Raw genomic sequence first — 24,512 nt, forward strand, 5'->3', positions numbered from 1 at the left:
ATTTTGATTAAACCGACTATGGAGCTAGTAAAGGAATACTGAGACTTTTGATCTAAAAAAATGTAGTATAAACACCAACAATTGGGAAACACTGGCCTGCGAGTACCCCAGTTGGAGAACAGCCTTTACCAAAGGTGTTGTGGACTTTGAAGACGCAGGATGAAAGGGAGAAATGTCCCCACTGTGGAAGGATGTGTGGATCCAGAATTGGCCTCCACAGTCACCTACAGACTCACTATTAAGACCGTGTTCATGGAAGACAATCCTACTTGGCTACAAGTGATCTTCAGAAAAGAAGACTTGAGACTTTTGGTTCCTTTCCCAAATCTTCAGGTTGAGGTTATACCGTATTTTTCGCCCTATAGGACGCACCTGGTTTTTTTTGGGGGGGGAGGGGGAAATCAAGGGAAAAATTTTTATTTCCCCCCGAGGTTTGCGCAGCCATCCCCAAGCTAGAAGAGGGAGACGGAGTGCTCCGTCTCCCTCTTCTGCCTTCAGGGACAGCCTCGCTAGCCTCCGTGGGGCAGCGGCTTGCCCCGCTGTCCCCCGAGCTAGTGGGGCTGGCGATGGGGAGAAGCAAGCTTGCTTCTCCCCCCCGCCAGCCTCCAGATCAGGTCGGGGAATAGTGGGGTGGCGGCACTCCGCCTCCCCGCTATCCCCCGAGCTTGTGGGCTGCAGGCTGCTGCCCACAAGCCTTGCGAGCCCGTGGGACCTCCCGCCGGGCTTGCAAGGCTTGCGGATAGCTTCCTGAAGCCTGGAGAGCAAGAGGGGTCGTTGCGCACTGACCCCTCTCGCTCTCCAGGCTTCAGCGAAAGCCTGCATTCGCCCCATAGGACGCACACACATTTCCCCTTCATTTTTGGAGGGGGAAAAGTGCGTCCTATAGGGCGAAAAATACGGTAGCTGTGTTTTGCTTCACACTTTGTGTGATATCTCCTTCTGTTACTCATGAGCTGACACTGCATAATGGGAAGGCAATGAATCGATGGGGGAATTGCGAATGTGAGAACAGCAGAATTTGTTAAAGCTGGCCTGGTTTGCATAAACATTTGCTTGTATTGCTGCTTCTTTCTTTCTTTCTTTCTTTCATTTCCTTTCTTAAGTCTTGTCTATACAAGATTTTAACAGGTTTAATTTGCTTGGTATTAGTAGAGGGTTGGTTGAATCCAGAATATCCTTTGTGCCAGAGCTCATGATTAAGATTGATTGCTTTATTGACAATTTGTATTATATCCAATCCTATGTCATAGGCTTAGGCTGGATTGCCCTTGACTTGCATGGTTTTTTGTATCATGCCAAAGCTGGCTTCAGTGTTCCCCATACTCTCAATCTTCATCTTTCTGTAGTCCTCCTCCTCCACTCATCCCTTCTAGAGACATTTTAACAAAATATTGCCAGTGAAATATTCAACCACACTTCAACTTCAGCCAAGGAGAACTGCTGTCTCTCTTCTCACCTGTCATTCTTTTCCCAGGTTCCTTTTGTAGCTCAGTTTGTTTCCCCCTTGAGAATATTGGCTGATACTTGGCATTGTGAAAGCAGCTCTTGCCACTCATGGATGAAAACAAACAAACAAATGGAACTAACTTGACAGGTTTCTGTCCAGTTATGTGAATGCTACAGTGGAGGGGGCATGGTACTGCCTTGATTAAGGGATCCAGTGATGAATCTACCCATCTTTGTGCAAGGCGAATATAACTATAGATTTAGGCCTGTGTCCAACACACTCTTTTTAGGGAAAGTATATTTTACACACACACACACACACACACACAGAGAGAGAGAGAGAGAGAGAGAGAGAGAGAGAGAGAGAGAGATTGAGAGAAAGATTGATTGATTGATTCTTGGTAACACACCTCATCAGCCTGCTTCAGTCTGACTTGTGACCTAATTATAGCTTTGTAGGCCCTCATGGATGAGCCTCATCTCATGATTGATAATACAATATTGCTCCGAAATTTTCCAGCAGTTTGGACCATACAATTTGTTAAAATCACATTTTTGTTGGGATTTCAGGGCTAGTTCCCCAGTCATTTCTTTTCTTATAGAAGCAGTTGGTAGCCTCCATCCAGCCTACCAGGCATCCCTGTCCAGCCCACCAAGGTCCTGGTCAATTCCCCTCCAACTCCCCATCCTAAAGGCAAGAGAAGCAGTTCCCCCTTTGCTGTCACTCGGCTTTACCTGAACAAATGATCAATGGGTGATAACAGTGGCAGGCAAATCATTGGGAGGGGAGGTTAAAAGTCTCCCTGTGATTCCCCCTTCCATTGCTTAGCTGTTTGGGAATCAGCTGAAAAAGCAAAAAGAAGAGTTGCTCCAGCATTTCCCAAAGATTCCTGATGGATTCATCTTTTGCACTGTGTAAGAGGATCGTGGGTGTGTGGGTGTGGGTGGGTGTGTGCAGCAAGGAAATGCAGCATGCAGGCTATCCAGGAAGAGCAGCTGGTGGAGTTTCCTCTGTGCACTGAGAAGAAAAAACAGTGAGGGGGGGGAGAGAGATTGAAGGAGAGCCTATATTAAATCTGTGTGTGTCTATGTTAAAGGGAGTGTGATGTCTGACGCACCCACTATTTAAATGCAGCCCCCAATAGCTTTGCATTAGGGTAATGAGAACTTCGGCCCCCCAAAAAGTTCGCTGCTCTTAAGTCTGCTCAGAAACAGTCTGCTTAGATATGGGCAAAATGCTGTGGGGTGTGTTCCACAAGGCTATGTGTCCGTTCCAATCTATGTTAAATCACTTGGAAAGATCAACTGTAGCTGTAGAGTAGAAGTGGGAAGCCTCTAGTCCACGGACCAAATGTGGCTCTCTAGGACTCTTGTTAGGAGCTTGGTATTCTCATTAGGCCACACCCACTTCTCACTGACCCTGCTCCATGCCCTGGCCTCAAGTGCTTTTGCCTGGCTGAAATGTATTGCTGTTGGTGATAATGGTGATAAATCCTTCCTTGACTGGATGGTGGACAGAAAAATGTGGACATTAGTGTAGAAAACAATATGTAGCATGCTGTAGAAAGAGTCACATTCACTCACTTTTTGCCTCTGGCCCCACCCACTGTTAGTATTAGGAGTTGTGACCTTAGGGCTGAAAGGGTTTCCCACATTTGCATTAGAGGGATGCGGTTGGCGCTGTGGTCTAAACCACTGAGCCTCTTTGGCTTGCCGATCAGAAGGTTGGCGGTTCGAATCCCTGCAATGGGGTGAGCTCCCATTGTTCGGTCCCAGCTCCTGCCAACCTAGCAGTTCGAAAGCACGCCAAAAACTGCAAGTAGACAAATACTTCCTCTGGCAGGAAGGTAAATGGCGTTTCCATGCGCTGCTCTGGTTTTGGTGTCCCGTTGCACCAGAAGCGGCTTAGTCATGCTGGCCACATGACCCGGAAAAACTGTGGACAAACGCTGGCTTCCTTGGCCTGTAAAGTGAGATGAGCGTCGCAACCCCAGAGTCATCTGCGACTAGACTTAACTGTCATGAGTATGCAGATGTTCTGCATTTCTGTGACCAAATGTTCAGGACCTGCTGACTGTGCCTAGAATGGCTGCTTAGAGGTGATGTTCTGGTGATGTAAGGGCAAACATTCTGAAGCTGACTCTAGACAAGTCCAAAGTGATGCTGGTGGGGCACTGGCAGTGACTGGCTTGGAAGATGTTATACAGTGGTACCTCGGGTTAAGAACTGTATTAGGTTGCAATCTGCTTATCTGAACAGCAGAGCTTTGGGGTTCTTCTGGACCTGGCACTCAGCAGATCATATTATCAGAAACTTTAAAAAATGAACTAGAATCGGAAGAGACCATAGTTTTCCAAGCTTGAACATAAATGAGAAATGAAAGAAGCTTTCATTTCATACTCCGCATGCATGAATGAGAAGTGGGGAGGGGCAACAGTAAACTATGGTTAATTTGTGATCAGACCACAGCAGGGGGTCTCATATGAAAATAGGTGGATTCTGAGATACTCTGATCTCAATCCTTCAGAGGCTTTAGAAGTTGATACCAGCTCCTTGAATTGGGTGCAGAGTTAACTGGAAAGTCAATGCAGTTGTTCCAAAGCTGGCTGACCTTGTACCAGCCTTGCCACGTCAGTTAGGTTGGATATGAGTGGTGGCATTGAGCATTGCCTGGAGTTTCTGAGCTATCTTCAAGATCAGCCTTGTTTAAGATGCTTTAAATTAAAGAGGTTTGGGGAGCATACAGGCGCTTCTGGAGGTAAGGTTCTGCGTGATTCTACTTCACTAAGTATTAACCCTGGGAGTTCTTTGCTGATTGAAACCTAATAAACACATGGTCATACGCAAATGGTTCAGCATAACTAACCTGTTAAAATCATATTCCGTCTTTACTAATGTCTACAATTTTGGACGTAATAGTGTGATAATTCTTCTAGGCATTTCTGAGGTCAGCAATGGGACTTCTTACTCTTTCCGCTGCGCCTACTAGTTGTCCTGAGCACACCCAGCCCAAGGAGGACAAATGGCTGGTAGTTTAATTCTGTATTGAGAAAGCATGAACTTACAGGAGCTTATGAGGCGCACTAAACACACACGCGCACACGTGCTTCTGGTGGCCAGGTGGCTGGTGCCCCTCCCTGGGCTTGTGCTCTGAGCTGGACTGTTGGAGTAATGGGTGGCCACGCCTACACCCAAGCTTAAGTACTCTTGCCTGGTAGCACAAGTGTAAGCAACCTGCAACTTCTACACAGAAGTTGTCACTGTGCCTGCCTCTTCAAGACCCTCCTGATCCCAGTGACAGTGGGGGCAGGGATTCTGCCCCAGCTCCCTTCAGGCACTGTCTCTCCCTCAGCTCTTGGTGCAGACCCCTCCTCATCCTCCAGCTCCTGCTCCTGTCTTGCAGGAAGCACAAAAACCTATAAATAGCTATCCCTTTCTCCTGGATCAGCCTCTGGCTCCACCACCTCTTCCACCCACTGCTTGGAGCCCTGCCAGTCCCTGACACTAGCAATCTCCCACACAGCATTGCACTGTGATCCAGTTTGGGGAGCTTCCGTAAACTGGAAATAAAATGGCAGTGAGGAAACACATGCTACAAGGTTCTCTGCATTTGGGCTTTAGCATAGAAAATAAGGTCCACATTACTACTTAACCTTTGTGGCAATGCATTTATTATGATTTGGAACCAATCAAAATGTACCGTATTTTTCGCTCTATAACACGCACCTGACCATAACACGCACGTAGTTTTTAGAGGAGGAAAGTCCGTAGGCATTCCCTCCATAACACGCACAGACATTTCCCCTTACTTTTTAGGAGGAAAAAAGTGAGTGTTATGGTGCAAAAAATACGGTAATTTTGTATTGCTGTGTGTGTGTGTGTGTGTGTGTGTGCGCAATGGCTGGGAAAGCAGCAGAACTCCTGTAATCCATATTGACTTCAATTAGAACTTCCGGGTAGAAAGCATTTTTCATGTCACTAAACAAAGCTTGTTAAGGCCTAAAAATAAGGGAGTAAGGTAGCCAATTTTAACGTGGTTTATGTGATTATATGATCAGTTTAAAAACCTTCCACGAGATACAAAAAATACTATATTCAGCTGGGAAATGAAATAGCATGTTCTAATTATTTCTCTCAAAAGTCAACATTCAAAGTTCACAATACATTTTGGGGGACAAATGAACCAAAACAAATATTTCTTCTTTATTCTGCTGTAGGTCCTGGGGTAGCCCAGAATGGCTGCAGTGTCATATGATCAGCTGTTAAAACAAGTAGAGGCATTAAAAATGGAGAACTCAAACCTTCGACAAGAACTGGAAGATAATTCAAATCATCTTACAAAACTGGAAACAGAAGCATCCAATATGAAGGTATAAAGATCATTTGACTTTAGTAAAAATTTGAATTGTCCCACAAATATATCCTATATAAGTCACTTTGTGCATTGATATTATCGTCTCCTCCCTTCTCGAATACAATTTATTTATCATTAAAAATATGTGTACTGCACTATTTCTTACAAAAGTTCAAGTCAGTGCAGGAGAACAATGCATTGTAGAGGAATTGAGTAGGATAAATCCTGAATATGGTTACATGATATCTATAGTCAAATAATTTTATTTATTTAAGACCAGTATTTTAAGGCTATCATGTTTTGGCTCAAGCTTCACAGATCTGGGAAATTGGAAGTTAAGTCTTAAGCTTTAAGAGACATGTCCGTGATCAGAAATGATATTTTGGTTACTTAACAATTTACATTCATTGCACCCACGTCTTCCCTTAGTTTTTCATGCTTAATGATTTCTTCCCATCCATCTTTTTGTGTGTCTATAAAAGGCCAGTGTACTTTTTCTTTGTGTGAAAGAATAATAATTATGCTTTTAGAACTTTTAATATAATTCCCAAAACAATATTTTGGATTCTAGTATGCATGAATTAGTTTTCTGCTTTCCTTCCAAAAGCAGAAAATATACCACATTTCTGCTTTATATATTGCACTGTGAAAGCATTCAGATACATCAGTTGGACACTTTCTGAAAAATAACCATACAAAATAGGAATAACCATTGTGGATAAGACATGCAGAGTTATTTTGCTTTAAGAACTTCATTTCTAATTCTGAACAGAAACATTCCATGGATGGGTGATCCTCCATGAAGGAAATAGCTGAGGGGTATTTCTTTAATTATTTGTTCATGGATTCATTGTATCTACTCGTTCTTCTGAAAGCAGAAAGCTAGGTCAAATAAGTTTTGAATCCTGTGAACTTTTTGCCCTGTAGCCATGCTTTTCAATTTGTTTTACTTATTGGTAGAGCTTCTATTATAAATAGAAAATCTTCCAAACATCTTATCTAGCAGTCTACCTGAATATAGGCCATTGAGCATTAAGGGCCTGAAAGCCTAATGGACTCTCTTAATCCATCATACACTGGTCTTCCGTTTGTTATGTTCTTTTGTTCTTAATACTGTTTTATTACCCATTCACTTTTAATATAGATATTGCAAATTGTACTGTTTGTGCATACAGGCACACTAATAGCCTTGTACAATTCTTAGGATTTCTAAGAAACCCAAAAATCTGTGAAGTTTTGAAAGCTTCAGTCTGCCATCTTGATTCAAAATGGCATCAAATTGTATCCAAACATAGATGGGGAAAAACGTTTTCCTTGATCTCGGGAACCAACCTTGATCTCGGGAACCATCATGCAAAAATTGGCTACCATATCTTAAGAGGTGACCAATTTGGGAGGAGCAGCCCTTGCTGAGGCACTAACTGGTGACATAATTTAATGTTTCTCCTTGCCGCAGGACTTTAATTGCTTTGAGTGGTTGTTATATGCAAGCATATGATTAAAGCTACACAACTTCTGACTCATTAATGTACCCAAAAGTAAGCTTGTAAAATTAGATCTTAGGGAGGAAATTGAACGTGGTTTTACTGAGGACTCTGAGGAGGCGTCCAATATAAAAATGGCTAAAGGAAGCAACCACTCTCAAAAAGGCACGAAAGGGACGGCTAATATGGAGGACGATCAATACCCACATATATAAAATCAGAAAAGTGTTCTTGCCTAACTGGGTAGTGGCTCTTGCCCTATTTGAGAGAAATTTGAAACCTTGTTTGTGCAAATAGCAAGCTTAACCACAACAAAAAACGAAGCTATGAATCACTTGCTGCAAATGATGGCAGATTTGGTGTTAAGTTAGAAGAACTTGCAGACAGATATAGATAGAGGGGAAAATCAAATTTAGAGAATTTCCAGAGAACAAGGAATTGGGCTCACAAACCAGTTTATAATACATTGGCTGCATACATTGAACCTTAATATCTCTGTGTCAGCGCCCAACTTTGAGTGAGTGCTGGGAGCAGTAGCCGGGTGGGCGAGGTCCTGTGAGATACAGTTGTAAAATTTGAACACTATAGAATCAAAGACTAGGTCCTTCAGTGTAGTCAGTTGTGGACCTACATTTTGGGGGCTTTTCTGAAGCTTGAACTGTCGTGGGGGCGCCTTCGCAACCAGCAATGAGGTCTGCGTAATCATGGTTATCTTCTTCAATAGGGTGGTTCCACAACAGATCACTATACCTTTGCAACATCTGTGCTACTAACTCTCAAACCTTGGGATTGTTGAACTATATACAAAAAATAATAATTAGTTGGGAGTCGTCCAATCCAAATTGGGTTTACTAGAGCCATTTTTTAAAAGCAATGTGGACTAATGTTGCTACTGGGGCCCCTCCGGGATTAGGAGCCCTGAAGCTTAAACTTCATTAGTTTCATAGTAGATCCATCCCTGTGTGTAATGGCGCATCTGCCTTGTGGAATATGCTGCCCTTTGAAGTTAGACAGGCTCTGACCTTACAATATTTCACTAGATACTAAAAGCTCCCCTTTTCTACATGCTTTCCTCAATTAAAAGTTGACTCTCATGGAGTATCAGATTTCTTTTGGGAAACTGTTTTTTATCTGTATTATGTATTACATTTTTATTGTACACTGATGTATTGCTAATGTTTACTAGTCTATAATTTTTTTTCAAATAAAATAAAATTACAGTCAATTTTGGGGTGAATCTCTTCTGTTTATAATCTGCGTGAGTAGTACTGAAATTTCAAGTACTTTTTTGAACCCTTAATTGTAAAACTGTTTACTAAAAGTTTCAGCAAAAGCAACTAACCAGTTTTGGCCAAGGATGAGGGAGAAAAGTTTAGTTTAGAAAAAACATTGCTGTTGGAGTGGGAGATGTTACAGAATAGTAACTTTTTGGTATCTTACTGTGGTGTACTGCTTCTTATTTTCTAGGAGGTGCTGAAACAGCTGCAAGGAAGTATTGAAGATGAGGCAATGGCTTCATCTGGACAGATTGATTTGCTGGAACGTCTTAAAGGTAAACTTGGAAAAACACAGCCAGATTTGCCAAACAAAAGTTGTCAGTGTAAATAATTGTTTATATTGGATCAGAGATTACCATATGGGTCTTTAAGTATTTTTGGCCACATAAACTTGTTAAACATTCATACCTGAAGTGGGTGCTACCTAAAAATATGGGCTTTACAGTTATGAAGCAGGCATGCCAACGGCATTGCAATATCTCCTTTCTCTTGCAACTTTAATTTTTTAAAAATAGTTTGTTATAAGGATAAAGTTACACCTTGATTAAAATTTTATAGGGCTGCAAGGCTTCTGATGAAGTTGTTTTGGGTAGAGGGGGAATCTAACTCATAGACTACCATTTGATTATCCTGTTTGTTGATTAATAATAATCTCTGCCAATTCTGACTATAACATTTTGACAGAATTTATTAGGGCATTTGTTACCTGTTCCATCTATTAAGAGGAGAAAAGGTCATTTGAAAAATTAAGATGTAAATGGCTTTTACATATGTTAGATATCTGGCACTTTTTATTTCCACTCAGAATTGAACTTGGACAGCAATAACTTCCCTGGAGTGAAGTTAAGGCCAAAGATATCCATGCGTTCGTACGGAAGCCGGGAAGGGTCAGTTTCTAGTCGATCAGGAGAGTGCAGCCCTGTTCCCATGGGATCGTTTCCTCGAAGAGGTTTTATGAATGGAAGCAGGGAGAGCACTGGTTATTTAGAAGAACTGGAGAAAGAGAGGTAATGTTTTTTATCATACTATGTGTTTTATGAAAAATACTTCAATTTTAAAAGTCCCCCTCTCTTCTTTGGGTAGGGGACAAGACAAAATATTTCAAGTCCTGTGTCTTGCCTGGTATTCTGATAATTCTGAAGAAATCATGATTCCATTTCTACAAGTCTTGGAATGCATGTTGAAACAAAATATTCACTAGTGCTTTGCAGAACATCTGGTTCAGTTGTCCACCAGCATGAGCACAATCTGCTGCTCTGCTCATAGATCTCTGTATTGAACAAAAGCTACCTATGCCAACCTGTGTGCTTGATGGGAAAGCACATCAACTCCACGTTTCTCTCCTTAATCGGTATTCATGGAGAGGTGACTTATGCAGGCACTCGCCTCTTCCTTCCAATAATCTGTTTAGCTGGAAATCTAGACTCAGAGTTGCTCTCCATAGACCATAGGATATTAATACATACAGTTCATTAACTTATACGAGAGCATTTCAGAATATGCATATGTTTTAGTTGTTAATGACGTGTTTCATTCTTAATTGCGGTTATCCAGGGCTTGGATCCAGGGGTGAGCATGCATGAGCAGAAGGTGTGTGAGGAGGGGTCCCTTGACTGAAATCTCTCTCATAGTCGCACATTCTCACACATTATCATATAGCAATATGGATGGTCCTCTGTTCCTCAAGGGTGGCTTTTCAGATATGCAGGGGTCAGCAGAGAGAGGACAAGGGGAACCAGACATTGTGCAACCATGAAAGTACCTTCTGCTTACGCACAGGAATCTTTGGATGCAAGCTAGGAATTACGGCATATTCTGTATTCTGTATTTATACTTTGTTGGCTATGGGTTATAGGAGTAGACAAAATATCAGTGTCTGTGTGGCTTTACAGTATAATGTAGTGTGTAAGAAAAGAACAAACATCATTCCAAGAGACAACCTATATAATAACCATAAAGTTTGTAACATTTTATGTTCTGCCCCTCCACCAAAGATTTTGAGCACAGATGGAGTATTTCCATTTTATTCGCACAACCCAATGAAAGAGGTTAGGGTAATAATAGCTTGCTAGGGTCAGCCAGTCGCTGTGAGGATTTTAATCTAGGTTCATTTCATGCCAAGCTATCTCATATGCCACATTGATTCTAAATTATAAACTTGATTTTGTCTTTCTTGAACAGTTGAAGCATAGATATTTGGCAACTGAAGTTATTCATTGCTGTTGATCTTGTTACATTAATAGCTATTTCTATGATGACTTATATTTAGATACTACAATATATAATACAAGGTACAACTCAAGGCCCTTGCCCAGCTGCCTCCTCTGATAGAGGCTCTGAGAGTGGCATCAAGGGGCAAAGGCCTCCTCGGTTGTGGCCCCCTGTCAATTGAATGCTCATCTGAATTATGCTTGCCTGACTCCAGAATTGATTTATTTTTTGTGCCAGGTTAAGCCATTCCTCTTCTTCAAGGCATTTCATGGAATGTGTTCCAACTGTGTCAAGGCTTTATGCTAGTGTTATTCTGAGTTTCTTTGTTGTTTGTGTTCAGAAAAAAAGTAGGAAATGCCTTCTGGATAGATATTTGCACAAGTGTAAAGGAAGTCAGAGGTCATGGAATCATAATGGAAAGCAATTTGTGTTGTTTTTTCCCTTAATTTTTTTCTTCCACAAATTTGAGTAAGGTCTTTTCTTTTTTTTCCAATTGCAGTCCTTTAAAAAAATTGTCTTCATAGAAATGATTTTATGTATGCTTCATATAGCTTTCCCTCTAATAAAGGCTGCAAATTGAACACTGAGAATTATGAAAGCACATTTATAAAGTCAATTAACTTTATTTGGTTATTCCATTTAAAATGTGTACTTTAGTTGAACTGGCTCAGCAGGAGGCAATTTGACTCAGAAGATTTGTGTCAAACCCTGAGCATTTCATTTCTTGTTAGATACAATACAGCAGAGATGATTTATGACTAAAAGCTATGGCACCCCCGGCTATCGTATGTCCTACATAAAATGACAATGTTCTCCAACCCATTTCACCATTGTATGCACAGAAGTTGCATTTCTTTCAACTTGATGTTGAAGAGACAGTTTTTCTACACCTGTTACCTTTTCAGCAATTGGACAACTTCTGGCAGAATTTAATGACTAACATTTGCTTCTTCATTTATAGGTCTCTCTTGCTAGCTGAGCTTGAAAAGGAGGAAAAAGAAAAAGACTGGTATTATGCTCAGCTTCAGAATCTGACGAAGAGGATAGATAGTCTTCCTCTTACTGAAAACGTAAGTGGTAATTGTAGCGACATATTCAGCCCAATACAATCAATATAAATTCAATTCCCAACACTGCACAAGTGGAAGCAGCTCACAAAATGAATCCTTACCACAGTCTCCCCTGCAGCTCTCAAGAAATCTTTTGCAGAGGTGGGGTGGGGTTCCACCAAACATTGTGGGCTGTGACATATGGGGCTGCAGTGAAAAGACAGAATTGCCCCAATTCAAATGGAAACATTTTTGCACTCCACAGGTGCAAAATTATTCTTCCTACTTTTAGGCAATTCACCCCTCCAGCTGCAGTAACACACCCATGATTTTTGATTGACTCTCTGGAGATGCTTTTCAGAGAGCACAAGAGGCTGTAAAGTGGGGCGGGGAAACACCACTTTTGTGAGCTCCATTTTTTTTCTTAGTTGATTTTTCTTAAAGTTTTCACAATACAATAAAATAATGTCTAGAACAAATAGAATTGAAAAGACAAGAAAGAGAAATGGGGGGAAAGGAGGAAGAAAAGAACACAGAGATAAGAAACACCAAAGATAAAGGTGGGGGAAACTTCTGATTCTCTGTCTGCCGGTTACCTTAGAAAAGGTCTATTTAAGGCACTCAGTCTATCTTCTCCGCTTTGTTAAACCATATTTCTTTATTATTAATAATAATAATTAGCTTTACATCCATTACTTCCCATCACCATTCCTCTGTATTGGATAATAGTAATTTCTTCCATCCATGTCCATATTAGAATTTCTCTACTGTGGTCACATATTGGAGCATTTTGCTTGTGCAACATTGGTGTTTTAACAATTAACTCCTGTGCAAAAGGCCACACATACTTACAGAGAATGGGGTAAAAGTGAGAACTTATACAACCATACCAATACCAGCTTCCATTTGCTTTTAGACTAATATCAGCATAGAAGGGGGAAATATCAAGCTATCTGGTCCCTCTTCCCCCTTGTCTTCCACGTAGGAGTCTAGTCTAGAACTTTTTTCCAGCCTTATGCAGTGTATCATTAGCTTATTTGGCAGTCTTCATGTTAGCATTAATAAAATTGCTTCTCGGAATGATTTACAATGGAACTTGATGCCAAACTGCAAAAATAATTAGTGTGCATTATAGACTTAGTTATGCTTTGTTGGGAGATTAGCCAGTTGTGTGTGGATGAGCAGTCACCACTATAGGGGTTCAGAGTTACATGTTTTCTCTAAATCTGTATGCTTCATCTATATCCTAGAATTGTGACATGGTACTTGGTTTATTGGGATCTGCCTTTTAAAAAGTTGCTAGCCTTCATGGCAGGAGCTAAAATGTGAAAGACTGAATTTGGGTGCAAGGTCTCAAGGCATCCTTGTTTTTCATTTAAATTTGTAACTCAATATATCTCAAGTATTCAGTATTAAAACAATCAAAGGATGGGGCTCTATGGACTGTATAGCTTCTTATACTTACCACATCCCACAACCTAAAGACAGGTGAGGCTAAAAAGAAACTGTGTGAATGGGAAGAGGATTCCTTACCTGACTAGTATTCTTCAGTATCTGTCCTTCCAACATCCCAAAAAGTTTCAAAAAGGAAAGTAGAGGAATAATGGGACCTTCAAGCTTGCAGATATTGGGATGGTATCTTACTACATTAGGGAAGGGAGTTAAGAAGTCAGCAAAATGCATGCAAATATTTTAATTGCCTTTTACATCTTTATAGATTTTCTTTTTTGAATGGCCTCATTCTGCCAATGTTGCAGTCTTTGTCATATTGGGCAAGAGACATTAATGATGAGGTGGTGTTCTAAATTATAGACATAGGATCTTCATTTTTAAATTAATTGTTATTATATGAATGGTTTATCAGCAACATAACTGAATGTATTTTGGTTCTAGTTCTCCTTGCAGACAGATATGACTAGAAGACAATTGGAGTATGAAGCAAGGCAGATCAGGGCTGCTATGGAAGAACAGCTAGGCACTTGCCAAGACATGGAGAAGAGAGCACAGGTAATTATATAACAAGGTTTTACAAAATTTGAAAGGGTGTCTGTGCCAACAGTAAACTTAGTTAGCTTTCATAAAACTATAGTGCATAAATTTCTGACTGCCTCACCAAATAATATTTCTCTGCCTGTAGCAGGGGTAAGGAACCTATGTTCACTCATGGGGCAGGGTGCATGCCGGGGGCGGGGCAGAAGCAAAAGCAGAGGGGGTGCACTTTCTCCTCCATCCTTGCACATGCATCCATACATTTTCACTGTCTTGCAATGCACACACTTTATTCTCTCTTCCCTCCTTAGCCCTGCTTCCCCATGCAGGCTTTTGAAACACTCCCATTTGGTACTAGTGGGGGCTTTTATGAAACCTAATTGCTTCATAAAGATGGGGGATCAGCCTTCATAGGAAGGGGAGAATTAACCCTTTTCTGTCTAGCATAGATCCTTTACAAACAGGCACCTTTTGATAGTAACGCGGCTTTTTAAAAGTTTGATTGCTGTGGATGGGTAGGCAACAAGGTTATAAACCTGTATCTGAACTTCATTTTTCCAAGGTGAGAGTTGCTAGAATTCAACAAATTGAAAAGGATATTCTACGTATAAGACAACTCTTGCAGTCCCAAGCTGCTGAAGCAGAGGTTAGTATTTATTTCCTGCCCCTTATTTATGTACTGTACATGTATGTTTGAAACAAATAAGTAGACCTGACTGAACAAGGAGCACCTTCTGTATAAATACTGTATTTTTCGCCCTATAGGACGCACTTTTTCACCTCCAAAAATGAAGGGGAAATCTTGTGTGCGTCCTATGGGGCGAATACAGGCTTTCGCTGAAGCGTGGAGAGCGAGAGGGGTCGGTGCGCACCGACCCCTCTCGCTCTCCAGGCTTCAGGAAGCTATCAGCAAGCCTGGGGAGCCCGCGGGAGTTCCCGCAGGGCTCCCTAGGCTGCGGATAGCAGCCTGCTGCTCGGAGCGTGGGGCGTGCTGAAGCAGAGCGCCCCGCGCTTCGGGCAGACGTCCGCAGCCTAGGGAGCCCTGCGGGAGTTCCCGCAAGGCTCCCTTAGGCTGCGGATAGCAGCCTGCTGCCCGGAGCGCAGGGTGTGCTGAAGCAGAGCGCCCCGCGCTTCAGGCAGATATCCGTGGCTGGGGGGGGGGGATAATTTTTTCCCCCTTTATTTCCCTCCCCAAAAACTAGGTGCGTCCTATGGGCCGGTGTGTCCTATAGGGCGAAAAATACGGTAACTAATAACTCTTGGTGGTTACTCACCTGTGGCTGAGCAATTTTGTGTTGCTTTAGTCAAGACAGCAGTTTCCTTGTTTAAAGAACTCGTATCCTGCTTTTCATCTTCGAGCGTGACGTATTCAAGGTAGCTCATATGATCCATCACTAAAACAGATCAATAAGAGATACATTACAGTTTACTCTTGCTTTAAAGCTACATGGCATCAGTCATAAGAGAGAAACTCAAAGTAGCCACTGCTCAGCAATCCTAGACTGGCCATGAGATCAAATAAATTGTGCTGTTGGTGTTTTTATCTTCATTTTTTAATGAACCCTTTCAGCCTCTGAGAGAGAAAATGCTCAGAGTTCAGGTATAGATGTGTACAGAATTTTTAATCTCTTTCACCTATGGTCTTTTTAATTATTGTGAGAGTTTGGAACCCTTTGCTAGCTATTGTATTCCATGTCTGAAGTTTTATAGCTTTTGTAGTGAGGTCCTGCCAAAATATGTACAGGAAGTTGCATTCAGTTGCAGGGCAGGTAGAGACACAAGTGCCAGTGCCCAATTGGGACTCCTAAAGTGCACTTGTTGGCACCTCTTTGGGTTAGTCTACTCCTTCCCAGGGACGCGGGTGGCGCTGTGGGTTAAACCACAGAGCCTAGGGCTTGCCGATCAGAAGGTTGGTGATTCGAATCCCCACAACGGGGTGAGCTCCCGTTGCTCGGTCCCTGCTCCTGCCAACCTAGCAGTTCGAAAGCACGTCAAAGTGCAAGTAGATAAATAGGTACCACTATGGCAGGAAGGTAAACGGCATTTCCATGGACTGCTCTGGTTTGCCAGAAGCAGCTTAGTCATGCTGGCCACATGACCCGGAAGCTGTACACTGGCTCCTTCGGCCAATAAAGCGAGATGAGCGCCGCAACCCCAGAGTCGGTCACGACTGGACCTAATGGTCAGGGGTCCTTTTACCTTTACTCCTTCCCAAAGTGGACCAGGTGATAAGCTGATAAGCAGTGACTCCAAGCCTGCTGGATTGACTGCAACAGAGTTCCCAGTGAGCAGCTGTTTTCTGCAGAAAGCAGGCTTGAAATCACTGCCTGTCAGCTGATTGACAGTAAAGTCAAGCTTCACTTGGCTTGGATTTACTTTTATAGTGCAGTACAAAGGAAAAATTGGTCACTTGATATCAGGTGATTGGCAGGTGGGTAGGGCTCTGCCCATCTGTTATAATGGCCTGCCAGGATCTGGCTGGCAGGTTGTATCCAGTTCCCAACTCCTTGTCTACGTTACCTGGTAATTGTTCTGCGAGGGTTCCGACAGACACATTTCCCACCCTATCTGGCAATATCAGGGAGCCAATATGAGTTTGGTTTTGGTTTTTGCGTGAAAGCATATGCTCTACCACTGAAATACTGCCCGTCCCATTCTCTAAGCTATGATAGAAGATCTGGAGTACTACATGTGTTCATTTCTCTTTCCTTCTTATCTCATGTCCAGATTTCCTCCTTTCACTCCCATTCACCACTTCCCCTTACATTTCAGGCTCCAGTACTTTTCCTTTTAGACATCTGTCCAATACTGGACTGATTTCGCAGACTTGGCTGTTTTAAATTGACTGTTCCCTTAGCTTTTATTTTAGTGATGCTATACCCATGATTGATTATTGTTTTTGGTGGTTTTGATCTTCTTTGTTGTAGATTTCTATTAGATCTGTACAGGTTTTTTGGTATGGCAGCATTGTAGGATGTTTTCTTCAGCTGCTTTGAATATAAGTGCTTTAAATAAATTATGGCACTAACCATGATTAATTTCAAATAAGAGTTTGCAAACTTTTAGCAGAAGATTGAAACTAATTATGTTGGCTTCATGCCTGTCAGACATACTGCATCCTGGTTAGCTGTAAAAAGTGAGAGGGGTGAGATGCTGGGTTCAGTAAAACAGCACTTTATAAAGATAGTTACATTTTGCTGAAAATGAAACTTATAGATGACTAAATAATTCAGTGATTTGAATATTTGTTAAGATAGTTGCTAGACAGCCAATTTGGCTTGGAAAACACTAAGAGAATTAAGATTCCCTGTGTTACTTGTATTAGATCTCCCTGACCACACATCCCAAGATACAACAACATGATTTGTGTGATTAACTGGGCTGGAAAATTATTTCTTGTTTCTTGCTACCAGCCTTAATTTTTAGGTGTCGACTGTGCATGGGTATGTATGAATTACCTTTTCTGTGTCTTTAGTAGCAGATTCTTAGTCTGCTGTGACTCCCCTCCTCCCTTTTTTAAGCTGGTAAGATGGCCTTTGTAAAACTGTGTTTCTCAAATTCCATTATCCAAAAACTTTTAAAAGGGGTATGTGGGTCTCCCTCAACACAGAAATGCACACACACAATATATTTTCTATGTTTCACCCACTGTCCCCTCCCCCCCCGTAATTAAGCTTGAAAAATGACTTTAATGCAGTTGATAGGTATTTTTATATAAAGATTATCTCTTGCTTTTTCTTTATTATTTGGTTAATTAGCATATTTTGTATGTTTGATTACTCCCCCACCCCCACCAATACAAAGTTTCCCTCCCAACTCCCTTTTGCTTTTTCGTCTTGTTTTAATCGTGTTCAGCTTAGTTCTGCTGCTTGCTATTTTCAGTAGATTCTTTCTTAACGTTTGAAGGCATGCTTGCTTGACAGATGTCTTGGTGGGGGAGGGGGGAGCAGGAGAAAGCTGAGAAGGCTTACTCTGAAATGTAATTGATTAATTTATATAAATGTGTTTCTATCACTGTGTAATGTCATATGCAATATAAGTGTAGCTCACATTTAATAAAAACATAAGAGCATAAGAAGGGCCATTCTGGATCAGACAAAAGGCCCATCCTGTTCTGACAGCTGCCAACTAGATTCCTGTAGAAAGCCTGTAAGCAGGATGTGAGTGCAAAAGCACTCTTCCTACTCATGATTCCCAGCAACTGGCAATAATCCAGGGATGCCAACGGGATTTCCTGGACCTGGTCTGCTGTATGTGGATTAGGGCCCCTACACTCCCCCTCCCTGTCTCACAATCCAGTGGCAAGAATTGCTGCATGTGTACTTATATTTACTTAGCCTAGCCTAGCCTATTTCACAGGGCTGTTGCAAATATAAAAAGTTTGGGAGGGGAGGGAAATGTACAAGTTCCTGGATAAAAAAGCAAGATGCAAATATATGTCAAACAGCACATAGTTAAACTGTGTAAAACACTCACATAGGAGGCAGTGAGGGCCACCAATTTGCCTGGCTTTCAAAGGGAATTAAACAAATTCATGGAGGATAAGGCTATTCTCTGGCTCCACAGTTGCTTGAATATAGTTTGCTGTATTCCCAAAGGACGGGGAGGGTTTCATTGCACTATCAGGCATTTCATAGAAAAGGGATTGGCCACTGTGAGAAGAGGATGCTGGGCTAGATGGGTCATTGTCCAGCAGGGCTTTTCTTAAATTCTTCGGTAATGTCATTCAAAGATAATTTAAAGGAAGCCAGAAAAGAATCTTCCTTGCTTTAACTGCAATGTTTCATAGGCCTGATGTTTACAAGATGGGTGGGGTCTAAATAATAAATTATTATTATTATTATTATTATTATTATTATTACCCAAATGGGAAAATCTTTTTTGCCCACCCTTATATATGATAACCGGCCAAAAATACTTTTAAGTATGTGGATATCTGAACTACCAACTCTCAGCCTAGCCTACGTTGCAGGGCTGTTGTGAATATAAGAAAGGGAAGGGGAAGACAGTGATCACAGCCTTGAGCTCCTGGGAAGAAAACCAAGATACATATACAGTCAACTTGCATCTTGTGCATATTTAACTTGTGCAATTTCAGCTTTACATGCTCCATAGTCGGCCTGCTGAAATTGCACAAGCAATTGGGAAGCTTTTAATGTTTGATGTATTACAGTATTTTAATATTTTTTTGGAAGCCACCCAGAGTGGCTGGGGAAGCCCAGCCAGATGGTCGGGGTATACACAATATTTTATTATTATTATTATTATTATTATTATTATTATTATTATTATTATTATTATTTCTTTCCACACTGGGTTTTCTTGGCGCAGAAAGAGCTTTTAAGTTCTCAGACTTGCTTACCGAGCTCTGGGAAGCTCTTGCACAGGCTCTGGGAGTCTCTCACAAAATCTTAGCAGTGGTGTTGCCTGCCAAGTGCTGAAGCATTAGAACTGCCTACGCATTTTGTGCTCTGACTTCCTTCAGAATTGTCCAGTTGACTTTGTTTTAAAGCACTTGTATCCCCCTGTTGGCCTTGCTGCCCCTGTAGCAGAAGGAGAACATATCCATGACTACTAGCCACAATGGCCAGCTTTATCCTTCATGAATTCATCTAACCCTCCACTAAAACCATCGAAGTTGGTAGCCATCACTACAGCATGTGGAAGTGAATTCCATAATTTAACTATGTACTGTGTGAATAAGTACTTCCTTAGTCTCTCCTAAATCTTTCAACATTTAGCTTCAGTGGAGGTCCCTGAGTTCTGACTTTTATCATGGATGGAGGGGGAGAAAAAGATTGAACATACAGTGGTACCTTGGGTTACATACACTTCAGGTTAAGAACAGACCTCCAGAACGAATTAAGTTCTTAATCCGAGGTACCACTGTACTGGATTATTACTGTAGATTATTTTGTGTCCCAGTTTATTCTCTAATAGCCCCATGTTCAATTTAATTATTGCCATTAGCTTCAGCCATAGAACCGCACAGTCTAATACAGCACTGAACTTCTTGAAATGCACATGGCCATACAATGTTTGTAGGCGGTAGAGATCTAACCTTTTTTTATAGTGGGGCCAGTGATTCCTTTAAAACTGTTCTATTGGGTTTTTTTTCATAAGGGATGTATAAATGAAGCTTCAGACAGTAAAAAACTGAATAAAGGTGTATCTCCTGTTCTGTATGCAGTTCTTTGTGCATTTGAGTCACTTTTAAAAATAAAATTTCACAACCTTTAACTTTCATTACCTTTAAGATGGTATGAAAAAAATCTGGGTTTTATTTTCTATATATTGGTTTGCCTTTTTAATAGGAAAAAGCACTGTTACGTTGCCCAATTTTATTCATTGAGTTGCAGAACGATTAGTCTGGGGACAAACCACTTGTCTAAATTTCTTTCACGTTAAGATGGATGCTCTGACATGTGTCATGCTATAACTAAATTGTGGAAAGCTTCCAAATAGTACAAAACGGGCGTACTATGTGTATTTTGGGCTATCCACCCAGAAGGTGTTTCTATTTGATTGCGAAGCGTAAGTAATATTTTAACTGTTCCAGTCATAGCCTCCAGTAAGTGCATAGATCATGTGACATTGCAGAGGAGACAGTTGTTTGCTCCAATTCTGTTACATTTCTGATAGTGATGTGAGCACAGCTGGTGGAGGATGGTGTTTTGTATCTCACAGCAAATCCTTTGTCTTCTAGAGCTATAATCCTCAGAGGACATGCTTCACTTTCATCCTGCAATTTTGCTAAGGCGGTCGCTCTCGGCTGCTAATTATTGAGGCTAGAGGTTATGAAAAATAAAGCATAGTTCAGTGGTTCGTGAAGCTACAGCATTGACGTGTTCACAGTTTTAAGCTTAAAGTGGAAGCGTACTCCATTTCTGTGCGTAATGTCGCAAACTCTTACATTGACAGAGGGCACCTCCAAGCAAGCACGATGCAGGCTCGCATGAAGCTGAGAGGCAAAATGAAGGTCAAGGAGCAGCAGAAATCAGCGTGGCAACTGCTGGCAGTAGTCAGGTAAAGTCAACATTTTATTTATAAGTAATGCTTCAACATATGGTGCTTGGGGAGGTGGGATATAGTGATTCTGCTATGGCAGTATAATTGTGCACGAATGGATTCCTTCAGGTGCACTAAATCAGAGAAGGCTTTGTGCTGGAGGAGATGAGTGCTCTTTAATCTGTTACAAAGGAATGTACCATATAGATAGAATCTAAATGTTCTACACTGTAAGCAAGTACAAATCTTGGTCAGATTGCTATTATGTGTAAATTTAAGGGAAAGGAGCCTGCATGGCTATCAAATTCATGTTGATGTTGCCAGGTTTTCAAGTTAAAATGTGATTAATACAGGGAATTTTCTTTGATACTATTTTAAAATGGCTGCTAATTCTGCATTATTTTTATGGCTTCAAAGGAGAAGCTTATGATTATAACTTTGGGGTTTTTTTGTGGAAGGCAGTGTTATAAACCACTAGAATAATAAATTATCATCAGTCAAATTGTTCATTTATATTGGAAGCAGATATATTTTTCATTATTTCCTGCTGTTCCTTTGCTATGTATATAGTAATATGATTGTTGTCCAGTTGTGTTTTCATCATGTGGAACATTTTAAACATTCATTTAGACTGACATATAGTTTAAACCCGATTTGCTCTGATTTAAAACCAATTAAAAAAATATTCTTGTAAATAAGCTACAGCATACCTTGTTTGGGACCTTAATGGGGATGAACTCAGGAGGTGATGAGAAAAGTGTCTTATAGCCAGAGAGCTTGATATGAATAACCCTGGTGTTTTAGAACAATTCTGACTTTCTCTCATAAAATATTGTGCTTATAGTATTAATCTTATTTCCCCACCCCCCACTAGCTTTATGGATATGAGTCATTCAATCCATCTTGCTATGAGACATCTGGGGGATTACCTCCTTTTTATGCAAGGCCAGGGGGAAAAGGCTTAATGGATTGGGCACCAGTATTTAATTTCTGGAGCTCAGGTCAACCTACCTTGTGGCAGAGGATATTATTACTAGAAGGCAAAAAATAAATAAAAATAAATACCCTGGTCAAGCCCAGACATTTTTTTGATAGTCAAATGAATATTATACTTGATGATTTGGCTACCATAGTATTTTTCAGAAGGCGACACTTCTTTCTGCATGACTGCACCGTTCTGCATGCGCTCTGCTGCATTTAGGGAGAGCAAATGAAATTCGCTGAAATGTGGATGCTCCTGTTAGCTAAAGGATAGAAGTGAACTTCATTTTTACAAGAAAAATCCATTTGGCGATGTGTTCAATGGAGAGAATATTAAAATAAGAATAAAAAACTGCACCACGTGAGATGAGAATAGAGTTGAAGACAGTAGGTTGGGAATGTAGCAGAACTAGTTGTGTTGAGGAGGAAAAAAATAAGAGTATATTCAAGCAGGATCAGAAAGGGTTGTGGCAGAGGTAGAGTGAGTGTCCAGTAAGAGATGGGGATTGGTACATTCCAAGGACTCCTGTTTGCTACTATTTTAATAGGTTTGGGGTATATTTAACACTGGTTCTGTCTTCAGTAGGATTAGTTGAAAAATACAAAACAAAATTTTTTTTTCCTTCCAGTAGCACCTTAAAGACCAACTAAGTTAGTTCTTGGTATGAGCTTTCGTGTGCATGCACACTTCTTCAGATACACAGAATCGTGTATCTGCATGCACACGAAAGCTCATACCAAGAACTAACTTAGTTGGTCTTTAAGGTGCTACTGGAAGGGGAAAAAAATTTTGTTTTGACTATGGCAGACCAACACGGCTACCTATCTGTAACTTGAAAAATACAGTTCAGCATAATTTGGGTCTGTTGTCAAATTCAGGGCTTTCTAACAATTTCTGGAAGAACAAATTGATTGGTCATCTTCATAATTGCCAATGTTTAAGCTCTATAGCTTATCCAAAGCAGGTTTAATTATTATAAGGAATTTAGTACTAGGTTCCATGGACAGATCATTGCACCTGCAGTGCTTTCGCTTTGTGTACTTTTCCAGCTATTTCTGTGGCAGAGGACAGCTTAGTGTAAAGACTCTCTTCTCTTGCTCTCTCATAATCACTGCCTTATTCATCATCAGTTTTTTCCTTATTTACACAACCAGTTTTACTGTATCCTTTTCATCCTTTTTTTTCTGTCCTTGCTTGAATTGTTACATTTTTTAAAAAATTTTGGTTAATATATTGCCTGTAGCAGGGTTGATGAACCTGTGACCCTCTAGATACTGAAAAAGGACAGCTCCCATAATCTTTGGACCATTGGCTAACATGACTGGGACTGATGGGAATTGGTAGTTCAACAACTGCTGTTAGCCACTCCTGGCCTAGAAGACCCACCTATATTTGAAGTAATGGTGAGGTATTTGTATGGGCAGGCTTTTCATGTGCCCCTTGGAGCAACTGTATGTGTAGAGCCATCCTTGGGCCACATAAATATAAACAATTCTATTAAATCTTTTAAATATTTAAACATTCTGTGAGGGCCTTGGCTAGCAAGTGTCATTTACAAACCAAAATATTAGACAAGAACCTTACTATTTCAGTGAAGTCTTTGGATTTAAATTCTACCCATCACAATTTCAAAAAAATTGAGTAAATATGCTACTGCTTTGCCATTCCCCTGGAATAAGCAGTACTTATGCAGAAAACATTTAAAAAAAAATGATTCTGAGCAAGGAGGCTGCCAGGAAGGAGGATGAGAGGAGCAAATTGCCTTTGGACCAAGCACAGAATTAAAAAGTCCACTGATTAAAGTCTGTCCCACTTTCAGCTCTATACTGTTGGACCAAACAGCCAAGTGGCAAACTGCACTATCTGTTGCCCTATTGCCACTTCAGCTCTGAACTTTCTTTCATTCCTGGAAAATAGTCACTAATGCAGGCAGCTGCCAAGCGTTTTCTCTTGCAACCATTGAGGCAAAAAGACCACAATAAACACAGGTTTCCTAATATTGGGCTTGGTTACCTTAGCTGGCGAAATCCATGATGCGCCCCCAATCTTTTGGGAAGCGGTGGGGGAGGTGTTAAGCCCAGATATGAGTGTACTATAATTATTTCCACTACCCTTTTATATTACTGCTGCCATCATTGTACAGGCAACTCCCCATTTGCACGGGGGTTCTAGTTCTGAAACACCATGTGCATTGGCAGGGCGCGTGTAAGCCCATTCCACCACTCCTTCTGGGGCCAAAAACTGTGTGTGTGCTGAACGCGTGCAAGCAGGGAGTTATTTGTATTCAAGTTGGATGTGGAGTGGATCTTTAGGGGCTGCATGTGCTTCCTTTCCACCATTTGTGGATTTCTTTTAATTTTGAAACAGCAGTGGGAATGTAGAGGAAGGTAAACATGGCCTGACTTGCTTATGTGTTGAGAGTAAGATCTGGATCTGGGTGGAGAACCTCTGTCCTGGGGGCCTAATCAGACCTGTCAGGCCAACCCTAACCCTGCCAGGCAGTTGCAGCCAGGCCACACCCACCAGCCCTATACCTAATGACAGGTTCAAGGCAGGTAAATGACCTTCCTCTCCTGAAAGGGGTCTTCAGCTGCTGCTGCTCAGCTAATTGGCAGGGCCTGCAAAGTCCTGTGCAAAGGGCTGCACAATGGGGTCTTGCCAAGTGATTTGCAATGGGCTCCTTAAGAGCCTGCATCTAGCTGATTGTCTGGT

At 41.2% G+C, this 24,512-nt stretch overlaps 1 protein-coding gene across 3 annotated transcripts in view; it reads left to right on the forward strand.

The window, feature by feature from the left end:
* The window catches only part of APC (APC regulator of WNT signaling pathway), a 59,801-nt gene that overhangs the window by 18,775 nt on the left and 16,514 nt on the right, over positions 1–24,512 (forward strand). For all 3 annotated transcript variants that reach the window (XM_053408623.1, XM_053408625.1, XM_053408626.1), the window contains 7 exons: positions 5,664–5,816; positions 8,752–8,836; positions 9,367–9,568; positions 11,734–11,842; positions 13,715–13,828; positions 14,373–14,456; positions 20,732–20,836. In XM_053408623.1, the coding sequence (XP_053264598.1) occupies positions 5,682–5,816; positions 8,752–8,836; positions 9,367–9,568; positions 11,734–11,842; positions 13,715–13,828; positions 14,373–14,456; positions 20,732–20,836 (834 nt within the window). In that variant the 5' untranslated portion in view covers positions 5,664–5,681. The remainder of the gene's footprint in view (positions 1–5,663; positions 5,817–8,751; positions 8,837–9,366; positions 9,569–11,733; positions 11,843–13,714; positions 13,829–14,372; positions 14,457–20,731; positions 20,837–24,512) is intronic.

This window comes from Podarcis raffonei, chromosome 11 (assembly GCF_027172205.1).
Source record: "Podarcis raffonei isolate rPodRaf1 chromosome 11, rPodRaf1.pri, whole genome shotgun sequence".
NCBI lineage: Eukaryota > Metazoa > Chordata > Lepidosauria > Squamata > Lacertidae > Podarcis > Podarcis raffonei.